Raw genomic sequence first — 12,637 nt, forward strand, 5'->3', positions numbered from 1 at the left:
ACTGCTAAGTTTTACCCTGGCTACTGGATTTTGCAAAGTTTGATAAAGTAAACGATTGTGTATATAGTATAAGTTAATTAAATGCTTAGGCCGATGTGATATTACGTCTAGACAACCTTGAAATGTATATCAAGGCGCCTATAATTACTGTACGTAAAATTATTTTGCAAAGTTACCAACTTGCTGTGTTTTAAACATTTCTCAAGAATATGTTGATCAAAACAGAACAATTCATTTTCGATTTCTTAAAAATTCAGTTTCAATCATTGACGTCATCATGAATATTACTTCCTGGCGTTCCTGTTTGTAAGATATTATTCAAAGAAAAAGTTCAAGGTTTATTTTGGGAAATTGACTTCCTTTTTTTAACATAGCCTAGTTTAAGTAGGCTTTAAACCTGGCTTTAATTTTAAAACCTAGTTGTTCGGTTTTGTGAATTTTTTTAAACTTTTTTAAATTAGATATAAAAATGATGTTTAATTAAGCAAGAAACTTAACGTTTAATGTTTTAGAATTAAAATTTTAGTTAAGTAATATAATTAAGAATAATATTTAGCTTGGGTAAATTTTAGTTCAAGTTGAGAAAAATGCATTATGCCCAGTTTTTGGTCAGTTTCTTATTGTTCGAAGGTAAGAAAATGGAATTTGTTTAGTTCAAAATGTGAAAGCGTAATATGGAAATATGTACATAAAAAAGCGCATTATTTTTTTAAATTGTGCGCAAAACTTAATTGATCTGGAAGGGTCCAGTGCTTTAAATTAAAAACAAATTTGTAAATACTTTTTTTAAAATCACTTTATTATAAGCGGGAATAAAGCCATTAACACAAAACCCGCTAAAGACTTACTGTCTTATACAGTTTGTAATATTTTTTAATATTTATGTTATCTGTTTAAAATTTAATGTTAATAAAAAAAAACTATAAGGGGCAGACTAGGCTGTTTTATTATGTTGGTCTGGTGGTTTTATTTGTTAAGTAACCTGTCAAATATTTTTAAGTGTCTTATCAAGCCCGGTTTTGTGACGATGGAGGGTTTAACTGCCCAGGACTTGGTTGTAAGAGCATGGATCTGCTGTGTGACGGGAACGATGACTGTTTTGATGGAATAGATGAATCACCTGACTTGGCGGGCTGCCCACGTGTAATATCGCGTAATATTTTTTACCTAATTTTTTGCAATTTTGTTTACAAAGTTATAAATTTTTTTACGTAAGTTCATTAGGCGCAACAGAAAAAAAAAGTTTCAGTATGCTTATTGTCATATTAGTTTAATCTAGTTAAAACCTGGACGTAACTTTGTTAAAACTAACTAAGCACCTGCCTTTTATGCTACATTTATATTTATTTTTCAGATCGCTTCTTGTGGTAAGATTGTATTAAACATTTGCTTCAAAAATTTAAGCGTTTTTTAACAAATATATTTAACCTATATACCTACTTATGTAAAACCCGTATTTGTAAATTAAGCCTGGTATTTAAATAAAAAATTTTCTGATTTTAAGGCAATTCTTGTCCAAGGAGAGATCAACTACAGGCAATGCAAGAAGAGAACAGACTGTGTAGAAGATCATGTGCAAGAAGAAGACGATGTGGTGGAAGAAGAAAGACCTGCCAATGTGATGGAATATGTGGCTTATCTTGCTTTAATTTAGGTAAATATGTTCTACTTGTAGCAAATTTTATTAATTTTAATTTTTAAGAACTGTCCTTAGTTATTGGTTGTGTACAAGAATATAAAATTCCGGCTAATTCTTACGAAAATAAACGCTGAATTAAAGTTAAGTCGAAATCCATGTTTATTGGGTGGCGTTCGTTTAGCAGAACGAAATTGCCTAACTATTTTTTAAAACGAACATTTGTACCATGAAAAGCAGAAATGAATCGTTGAAAAAATAATTTAATACTAGAAAAACGAGGTTAGAGTTTCCATGTAAAAAGCGTTGTTAAATATAAACCGCAAATTCGTCAAACAAGTTAAAGTTAAAAGCATTTGAACTCATTAAAACAGGGAGAAAAAAAGTCAAAGCTTGTCAGCAATAAAAATACCGATTCCATTTTAAATCAACATAAAAAAACTATTTGTTTATAAAATTTGAAGTTAGCTTATACGGATTTATTTAAAATAAGCTACATACTTAACAATGTTTTAGTAAAGGTATATAACAAATCTTTAAACCACTGGCTAAAACAATGATTACTAATTTATTTAATAACATTTAGAAAATGCTCTAAGCTTTTGCAATGTTTAGATTGGTTCTTTAAATCATAGAAATAATATAAAAAATAATTTCGCTCCTAAAATTTTATTTTATTTGACCACGTGTTTCGAATTTGGGAGTTCGGTGTTGTGTTGGTTTAAATAAACAATATTTTTCAGAGGCTACCTGTGGAAATCCACCTCCTGTCAGAGACAGTTTAGAAACATTTATTTATAGACGTCAAGATGAAGGTGGATATGCAAGAGTATCTATTTCAAAGTATGGTGATATTGCTCATTATAATTGCCCAATTGACATGGTTCTTGTCGGGGAAGATAGGGTTTGTAATTCATCAAAACTGTGGTCAAATTCTCCTGTCAAATGTGCACGTAAGTATTTTTTAACTGTTCCAAATGTCTTAAAATGGTGACAGTTTTTATAATTATTATTGTTTACAGTTTTCTGCTCGGCGGATTTGGATTTAGTAGATGCCTACTACCTTACCTGTGGTCCAGAATGTATTGATAATGGAGATTGTGAAAGTGGGTTAACTTGTGGGTGCCAGGGTCCATGTGGAAGAACCTGTTTTAATCCTGGTGAGCTTTCTTTACTATTACAAAAACTCGGGATCGGCAGCCTGGTGTAGTGGTCAGAACACTTGCTCACTTGTTGTAAACGGTATAAACTCCTGCTGAGTCAACGCTTATCCAGCAGCTTAATTATCAGGCAATTATAAACTATAATATCCTAAATTGCCAAAGGCAACTCGAGACTGGGTTGTGGGTAACAGTTGTTACTCTATGTTGAGGTTGTAAAGGCAATCTTCCCACATGGGGGATAAAGATATATATTTTTTTTAAAAATGATGTAAAAATTCTCTACCCGGTTTAGTATTTTGACATTGTAAGATTGTCTGTTAATTATGCTGCTTTTTCGAATTGTTTTGGTGAGAAATATATAATTGTTTTGAAATAATAACAGTAATAACTTGAATTCAAATGTTTTTCAGTTTTTAAATATTAAATGAGTTGTGTATTGACACAAATTGCAAAATATAACTTCAAAATATAGTTAAAAATTTCTTAAACAATTTAAGGTAGTTTTTTTATCTGACAAAAATAAGTTTTTAAGTCTTACAACAAAACATACAATATATGACCTTTTACAAACTAACTCATTTCTTAATATTTAATTTTAGCTTTTGATTGTGGAGCAGCAGTTGTGCCTGCAAATGCTAATGTTCGGTACACAGGTCAAGGCCATGACAGAGTGGCACATTTCAGATGCAACAGCGGTTACTATGTTTCTGCAGGTGATTCAATTCAATCTTGTGCAGGGGGTTGGTATGGAGTTCCTATTCAATGTAGAGGTAATATTTGTTTAAAAGAAATGTTTATTAAAATGTTATTACATTAACCCAAAATGGGATTTTGTTTAATTTAAAACTAATAAACTATTTATAAAATGCCCATATAAAGACTTAATTTTGGTGGGTACTTACAGAGACAATGTTAAGAACGATTACAGAAAATAATTACCAAAAAATATACACTTTTAAACAGTTTTGATTGCAAAAATGTTTAAAGTAAGAAGGTGAAAACAATAATATTTTACTACTGAAATTAACTTTTAAAAACTAAAAAAATATTCTTAATCTCTTTTAGAAATCTTTTGCGATGATCCTGCGGAGAGCATTGAAGCCACAGGCGGGTTCATTTTAAATGGGCAATCTTTCAGATATCGGGTAAATCACACAATTGAGTTTTATTGTGGCAGCAATTATGACATGTATGGGCCACCTGTTAGAACGTGCCAGGAAAACGGCAGATGGAGTGGCATCTTAACTAGATGTGACATCAGGCGTAAGTTAAAGTTGTAACTTTATATTTGGGCCATAAAATCTACTTCGGCAGTCACCTTAGATATATTTCAACAAATTTATTAAACTGTTGTCTTAAGGTTGTTTAAGTAAAATAACCATTTTTATATTTGGGTTTTTCGTGCATTAATTACGTGTATCGGAAAAAAATTTACATAATCAATTTAATGATTTAAAACATACTACAAGTATTAATTTTTACATAAGGATTTTAAGTATGTTATGGCATCAAATCCAGCAGTCATACAGCTGTAAAGTCTGTCTTGCATTTAAAATTATATAAAATAACAGACAACTTGATGTCGTGGTTAGCACACATGGCTTTAAAGCTTATGGTCAATTGTTAAATTCTCTCTGAATGCATAATGTAGTGCTTTTGCGTAAGTTGCTAAAATTGATTTGAAATCCTGCCAAGACAAAAAATTATTCACTGAAAAATAATGTGATATTAAACTTAATGATATCCAAAACCGTCAAAGGCAACTTTAAACTGATTTGTGGTAATACATGTTACTCTATTTATAACCTTCCCACATCAAAGATTAAGGTATTCGGATAATGATATATGTGAAACCAAGATTGTGATAATAATGCCTGATAATCATGGTTGTGTTTTTAAAAATAACCAAAAAAATTTTTTTTTGCTTTCAATATTTTTATGATAATGTGCAAAATAAAAGATGAAGAGAATGAAAATAGATGTGCAGATCCTGGAGTTCCGATAAATGGTTTCAGAAGTCGAAAGGGTCGCAGAAATTTAGGCGATTTTGATGAAGGACAATACTATGTATTTGGATGTAGAGAAGGTTTTGTTCTAAGTGGAGATAAAAATCAAACCTGTTTGTGGATGGAAGAATGGAGTGGTGACAATGCCCCCGAGTGTCAAAGTAATTTATTTAATTAAATTTAAAAAAAATTTTTTGTTTGTTTTCGAATTTGTAAAGGCTTTTAAAAGATCGATAAGAAATCTTTTTAACATCTATAAAAGTTGACTCTATCTTAATTTATGTTTTTTTGGTTAAATTATTAAAATTTATAGATATTTTGTATCCGGACCAAACATCGGATGTCTTTCGAAAAATTTCAAATTCGATTGAAAATCTTCCAAAACCAGGAAATAGTCGTGCACGGTCAATTGATGAAAAATATCTTTACGGTCATGAAATTTATTTTGTGATTGATTGTTCACCAAGTATTGGTGATGTGCACTTTAAAACTCAAATTGGAGTAGTTAAGAATATAATTAATAGAGTAAGTTTATTTTTTAATTTTTTTTTTTGTATATATCATTATCCTCGATGTGGGAAAGTCGAATGCGCGACTTAAACATAGAGTAACATCAGTTACTCCGACCCAGTCTCGAGTTGCCTGTGGCAGTTTGGGATATTATAGATTATAATTGCCCGATAATTAAGCTGCTGATTGAGTGCTGGCTCAGCAGGAGTTCGTACCGTTTATAGCGCCTTACTCGAGGGCGCTACAGCATGAGATCAGTGGGGATTGAACCCACGACCTCATGTGTGGTGTAGCAAGTGTTCTTATCACCACAACACGCTGTCGGTTTTTATTACTCGAAGTTTATTTTAGGTATATACAAAAAACAAAACATAAAGAAAATGCAATTTTATGCACCATTTAAAACTAACAACACTGTTCTGCATTTCTGTGAACAAATTTCTTGTTTTTTAACATACAGAGTCATTTTTTTGTAATTTAGTGACAATAAAGTGACTGATTATTCGGTCAGGTTACGTTATCAGATCGTGATCGTGATCTGATCGAAAATAAATATTACAATTACCAGTTGATTTCGATCATAAAAAAACGGCGATCGGCATCATCACTATTAGTTATGCATAAACTAATTGAAATAGTAATGTATATATTGTGTTATTAATCTGTTGTACAATCTGCTATATAAATTTATTATTTCTAGATGAAATCTTACAAGAATGGAGTGTATTATGGTATTATAACTTTTGCCACCAAAGTTGAAGGTTTAACAGAACCAGGAGAGGAACTATCTGTGAAGGAATTGAATAAAATATTGGAAGATTTAAAGAAGAAATATAAGAATAGTAATTTTCTTTTAAAGGCATTAAACATGTTTTATAAACAATTTTAAAACACAAAATTTTGGCAACAGTTTTTTTAACAATAATTAAAATTGTTTAACAATTTAAAAAGAACAACAATTAAAATAAATTTAATTAAATAGATGTTTGATCTGTTTTCAATTTTCTTTTTTTTTTCAATTTCTTAGATAAATTAAATTTGGAAAGCGGAACTGCTACAAAGAAAGCAATGGAAAAACTACAGGAAATGATTGCAAATATTAGAGTAGATCATCCTGATAGAATGAGGCATTGCTTTATACTAACAGATGGTAAATGTAAAAGTGATGGTTTAAGATAATCTTTAAACATATCAAATGTTTAAAACCTAAAAATGAATGAAAAATATTATATGAATAGTTTAGTATAAGTAAGGGTAATATTGAAAAAAATTTTCAAAACAAAAAGATATATTTAATTTGTAGGCAAACACAATGATGGTGGTTCACCAATACACATTAAGGACGAACTAGAACTGGAACTTGGTAACAAAATTGAGGTAAAATATTTTGAATATTTTAACACAAATTTTGTTTCAAAGCTTTAAGCATTTTATTTTATAATCTTGTCCCAATATATAACTTAATCTTTGGCAATATACAGAAATTAATTTTACATTCAGTTTTACAGTATAACTTCCTGTCGTGAGTGCAAAAGTGATGCAGATGCTTTAAAGGAATTAGAAGGATTGGCATCCAAAAAAGAAAACTTTATTTTCGTTGAGGATTTTATGACAATTAATGAAGCTTTAAACGCTGTTACAAATTTAACTATTGGTAAATTTTTTAAAGGTTTTGTTGTTTTTTTTAAATTTTTTTAAGCATCAGGTGTTTTAGTTTATCAATAACAATAACATGAATATTATTTAAAAGACAAAATAAGTTTATTAATTACATATAATTTTTTACATAAAGTTTTGCAACTGAGACCTTTGAAGCTACATTATACCAAGTTTGTTAAAGTAACTTTTAACATTAAAATTTTAAATTAAATCTTTTCTGTTGATTAAAAGCACATTTAAATTGTAGATTACAGTAAATGTGGTCAGGTTCAAAACACAGGCTCAATTATTAAAAAAGCCTCAGCAAGAGTCATAAGTGGAGAAAAAGCTTCAAATACAACCTGGCCTTGGCAGGCCGTTTTGTTTTGCGAAGTCAGAGCAAAAATTTGGCAAGTATGTAATAAATGTTGTTGTTGTTATTGTTACTATTATGTAATAGACATTATAAAGTTTAAAGTTTAAATGTTGCAATATTGTTGCACCCTTTAATTAATATTTGCCTTAAGAACACACCCACACACCACAAACAGCATTTTTGTTTATTTTGTAGTCTTGTAAATTTGACTAACATATATAAATTTATATATAAATAATTTTCCTTTTAAGCTTCATTATATGTAGATGTGACTTTAATCGACAGCGTGGTGTAGTAATCGGAACACTTGTTACACTACTTAAGCCCTCAAGCTCAATTCCCTATGCTTTCTTGGTGTAGCGCTCTTGAGTATTAACAGTTTTATTTCATAATATCCCAAACTGTGTAGGGCAACTCAAGACTGGGTTTGGTTATAAATAAATATAAAACATTTAATTTTTTCTATAAATAACATATCCATTAAACCACAATTTTAATATAGAATCTAGAAAAAGGTTTAAAAGGTGGTGGGTCGTTAATAAATGAGAATTGGATTTTAACAGCTGCACATGTTATAGATGATCTTGATAAAACTGCTAAACCTGATGACTATACGAATAGATCAGTAATTGCTTTTGGTAAATACTTTATGGTTTTTTTTTGTGTATTTGAAAACTTATCTATTTAGCGAAATCCTTTTTTTTAATTGGTTTATGTTAGAGGTTAACTTCATTGCCTTTTCAATAATTTACATTTTATTTTGATCCAGTCTTTTTATGTAAGTTTAGCTATTTTTAAAATTAGTTATGTTGCTTGATTATTTACCTGATATTAATGAGCTTATTAACTAATATCAAGGTACGAATTAACGTTTAAAAAACGATTTGCTAAAAACGAGGTCGCATTTTTAAAGTAATTATTAGGTTTTAGTTATAATCTTTGTTTTTTTGTAACACTTGACGAGTTGCGTGGCATTTTTAAAATGTAATGTATTGTTAAACAATCGTTAAAAATATTTCGCACAAAAAACGAAACATTTTTGATTACTTTAAAGCTGTGTTATATATTTAAAAAATTGCGCAACAACTAAACGAACTCAGGAACGAAATTTACGCATTGCCAAAATATGGAAAGTTATTGTTATTAAATGCCCTATAGTAACCTACATTTACGCAGGATTATGTTGATGTAATTAAATTAATCTAAACCGGTTTAAAATAGATCGTAAAAATACACAAATACACACAAAGTTTTATTATTGCCTTAACCTTTTTTGGTTGATTCGCTATTTCTCATATATTTGTAAAAAACGATTCGCTAATTTTAAAAAACGATTCGCTTTTAGCGAATAGCGACTCGTTATTTCGTTCCCTGGATATTATCTTTGCCATTAACAAAAAACTTATCTTTAAATTTTTATTTATAAATTTTACAGGTTTAATAAAAAGGCCAACAAAGCGAAATGATCTTTATCGGTCTGCAAGATTTTATAGAATTGCAAATGCATATAAACATCCTGATTATAATGAGGGTAACTATCACTATGATGCTGCATTGGTAAGTTTTGTTTTCTTAAAAAACTGAAGTTTCTAAGTTTGATTACCTGTCTGTCTGATTTAACTTTTATTTTTAATTTGTTGTTGCCTAGATACGAATTGGAGAAGAATTAGAAGTTAATAATCGCGGCGAATTAGTAAGAAGAGAAGGAGATAGCAGACAACAATTCTTTAGTCCTTACATTCGACCAGTTTGTCTACCTTGTACTAACTCTTGTATTCCAGCAAAAGCATTTAAATACAACAACAACCAACCACTGTTAACTGGACTTGAATCATCAGCTAGAAAATGTGAAATTGAAGGTCAAATTAATATTAATTGTCTTTTGACAAAATGTTTTAAAATATTATTTACTTAATGTTTAAATTGAAGGAAATTAAAATATAAAAATTCCATGCTATTATGTTTATATATTAAAAGTAAATTTAAATACGAAAATTTACAAAAAAAAACTTTTAAATTTAATTTTGTTAAAATCTTTTTAGGGGAATGGTTTTCCGATCGTGATAGAGGAAGTAGTAAAGCTGTTGTCGCAGTAACTGGGTTTGGTAATATACAACAAAGAAATGATGGTCAGGAAAAAATTAAATTTCCCAAATATCTTCAAGAGGGTTTGCTAAAATTGTTAAACGGGCCTGCGTAAGTTTAAATATAAAAAACACTCTGAAAACGATTGTCAGTTTTGCTTTTGCACTTTAAAATTTAAGTTTTAGGTTTACTTTGTTTTTATCACATAATAAAATAAATTTATTTTATTTAGATGTGAAAAGCAAATTGAAAAAATTAATAAACATACTGTTGGTCGACCATATAGCTACACCACAGCTCAGATTTGTGCGGAATCAGGTTTCTATGTTTTTAATTTTTTTGTTCAAAAAAATGGATAAATCATATAAGTTAATTTGTTTCTGTTAACAATTTTTCTACTGCTTTAAACACATAAAAAAATATGGTTTGTAGTTTATTACAGATTAAAAATTTACTGTAAGACTTGTTTACAAAATCCATTAATTGTTACAAGAAACCACAGTCAATAATTATACAAAACACACATAGGTTATTATACCTTTAATTACCTTTTTCTATGTAACGAAAATCATTTTATCTTAAAGTAAATTCTTGAAGTAAGATTTTTGAACTCAAAATTACTTTCAACTCCGTGCTTTTGGTGTTATTTTACGAGTATTTTAGTTTCTTTATCTTTTTTAACTAATAAAAATTGCATTTTATGTTTGCATTTGAGGTTTTTTCTTTACCAAAATTGAAATTTTTTAAAAACTTTTTGATGATTTAAAATGGATTTTAAATCATAGGTCTGCCAATAAATAAAACAACAAACTCGTATGTTGATGCATGTCAAGGTGATAGTGGAGGCCCATTAGTCAGAAGGGTAAGCCATTGTTAATATATTTTCATTTATTTGTTACACTTGCTTACATTAATTTTTTTAAATAATTTTATTCAGTCTTTGTCAGTTTACTGTTTGTAATTTGTGATTTATAACTCCCAGATTGATTTTCAGTTTGGCAAAAGCTTTATTTTACTTTTATCTTGAATGACAATAGGCTTAGCAATTCGGCCTACACATGAAGTAATTTTTTTTAACAATATTTTTTTTTGTATATATCTTTATCCTCGATGTGGGAAAGTCGAATGCGCGACTTAAACATAGAGTAACATCAGTTAGTCCGACCCAGTCTCGAGTTGCCTGTGGCAGTTTGGGATATTATAGATTATAATTGCCCGATAATTATACTGCTGATTAAGTGCTGGCTCAGCAGAAGTTTATACCGTTTATAGCGCTTTACTCAAGTGCGCTACAGCATGAGATCAGTGGGGATTAAACCCACGACCCCATGTGTGGTGTAGCAAGTATTCTTACCACTACACCACCCTGCTGGTAATATGAAAACTTCGTATAAATAATTTGCAATAAAAATACATAAAAGGCCTTAAGATAAAAATAGATCATCACGCTTTGTTTTTGCACATAAAACATAAACTTTAAGGTAAATTTAAATGTGTAAATATTATTAGTACAAAGATGCTGAAACCGGCGAAGTCTGTTGGGTCCTGATTGGAATTGTTAGTTTTGGATATGGGTGCGCAGATATGAGTGAAGAGAACACAATCTATCCTGGAATATACACCGATGTTGCAAGTGTTATGCCCTGGGTTAGTGATGTCACAAACATTACCTTACATTAGGATTTTAACCCTTAATTTAATCATTAATGGAATGAGACTAAATAATTTTGTTAAAATTGCTTAACTTGTTTTAAATTTACAAAATCGCTAACAGTTGTTATGAAGATGATAACATTTTAAGTTTTAACTATGTTTTGTTATAAACCATATAACAAAAATTTGGTTAAATCCACTTGCTATAAATATTGTAATACAACTTCTTGCTATAAATATTGTAATACAACTTCTTGCTATAAATATTGTGATACCACTTCATTAAACTGGTTTCAATAATTGTAAATATTTTTCATTTCGAAATATTAAAGTTTTTTTTAAACATGTTTTTATTTTTAATTGTTACGTCACGAATATATATACAATATTTTGATCTAAACACGAAAAAAAAAACTTATTTTTATTAATAAACCCCTAAATTTTATTTAATGCTGATAATTTTATCTCTATCGTAACATTTTTGGAACAGTTTGTATGATGTATTTCTGATATTACAAATAATTTGGTAAATGTTGCTTGTAAATACAAATCATGTAAAAAAACAACAGACTTTAATTTTGTACAAAAAAATTTTTTGTTAATCCGCCTGGTGGTAGTAACGAGCAGTTTTAAATTTGTCTAATTGCTTGATGTTGTAACATGCTATTATTGTTTAAAGGGTTTAAGCTAAAATAAAAAAAACGCCATACTGTCGCCTTGGAATCTGGTTTTAAATATAGCTTGTATTTTAACAACTTCCAGTTTTAAAACAGTAGTCGGGTGTCGGTTTGTTTTTATTCAGGTTAAATGCTTCGCAGCAGAAAGGTGCTTATTTTTTAATTTTTTTTGTTTTTTTATTTGTATATATCTTTATCCTTGATGTGGGAAAAACGAATGCGCGACTTAAACATAGAGTAACATCAGTTACTCCAACCCAGTCTCGAGTTGCCTTTAGCAGTTTGGAATATTATAGATTATAATTGCCCGGTAATTATGCTGATGATTTAAGTGCTGGCTCAGCAAGAGTTCATACCGTTTATAGCGCCTTATTCAAGGGCGCTACATCATGAGAGCAGTGGGGATTAAGCCCACGACCTCATGGTTGTGTAGCAAGTGTTCTTACCACTACACTACGCTGCCGGTATTTGTAAGCTTATTTTATCTTTAAAACATTCAAAAATGTTAATTATTGATTTGAAAAAAAGAATAATTTGCTTTAAACTTTATAAATTTTTATTGGTGAATATTTGTGTTTTTTTATCCGTGAAAAAAATGTCAGTTTTGAATTGGTTTGCAGTATAGGTTGCAGACCCTTGTTTTAAAAGATATATCTAGAAGGCGGTAACCAGTATTCTACATAGTAGTTTCAATCATAAACGCTTGATCGTACTACATACACATTAATCTACCACATTTTTTTAATCGTTTAATACACTAATGTGATAAAGTTTATAATATTCTGATAAACTTTTAAAGTTAAATCTGTTAACATACCACCCAGCTTGTTTTTCGCCTGGCTTAACACAAGGTTTTCTGATTTTGGATCAAATTTTTTAGCCAAAGTTATATT

At 29.4% G+C, this 12,637-nt stretch overlaps 1 protein-coding gene across 1 annotated transcript; it reads left to right on the plus strand.

Moving 5' to 3' along the window:
- Nucleotides 1-510: 510 nt before the first annotated feature.
- LOC145741513 (complement factor B-like) lies at nt 511-11,571 on the plus strand. The gene is made up of 21 exons (XM_082559108.1): nt 511-630; nt 1,001-1,153; nt 1,505-1,654; nt 2,380-2,589; nt 2,659-2,796; nt 3,399-3,569; nt 3,865-4,062; nt 4,760-4,966; nt 5,119-5,330; nt 6,016-6,157; nt 6,343-6,465; nt 6,619-6,692; nt 6,816-6,969; nt 7,222-7,367; nt 7,832-7,967; nt 8,765-8,886; nt 8,978-9,188; nt 9,372-9,525; nt 9,647-9,732; nt 10,200-10,276; nt 10,924-11,571. The coding sequence occupies exons 1-21, from the start codon at nt 588-590 to the stop codon at nt 11,092-11,094; spliced, it is 3,078 nt and encodes a 1,025-aa protein (XP_082415234.1). The 5' UTR covers nt 511-587; the 3' UTR covers nt 11,095-11,571.
- Nucleotides 11,572-12,637: the final 1,066 nt, after the last annotated feature.

The sequence above is a fragment of the Corella eumyota genome, chromosome 2, assembly GCF_963082875.1.
Source record: "Corella eumyota chromosome 2, kaCorEumy4.1, whole genome shotgun sequence".
Taxonomy (NCBI): Eukaryota; Metazoa; Chordata; class Ascidiacea; order Phlebobranchia; family Corellidae; genus Corella; species Corella eumyota.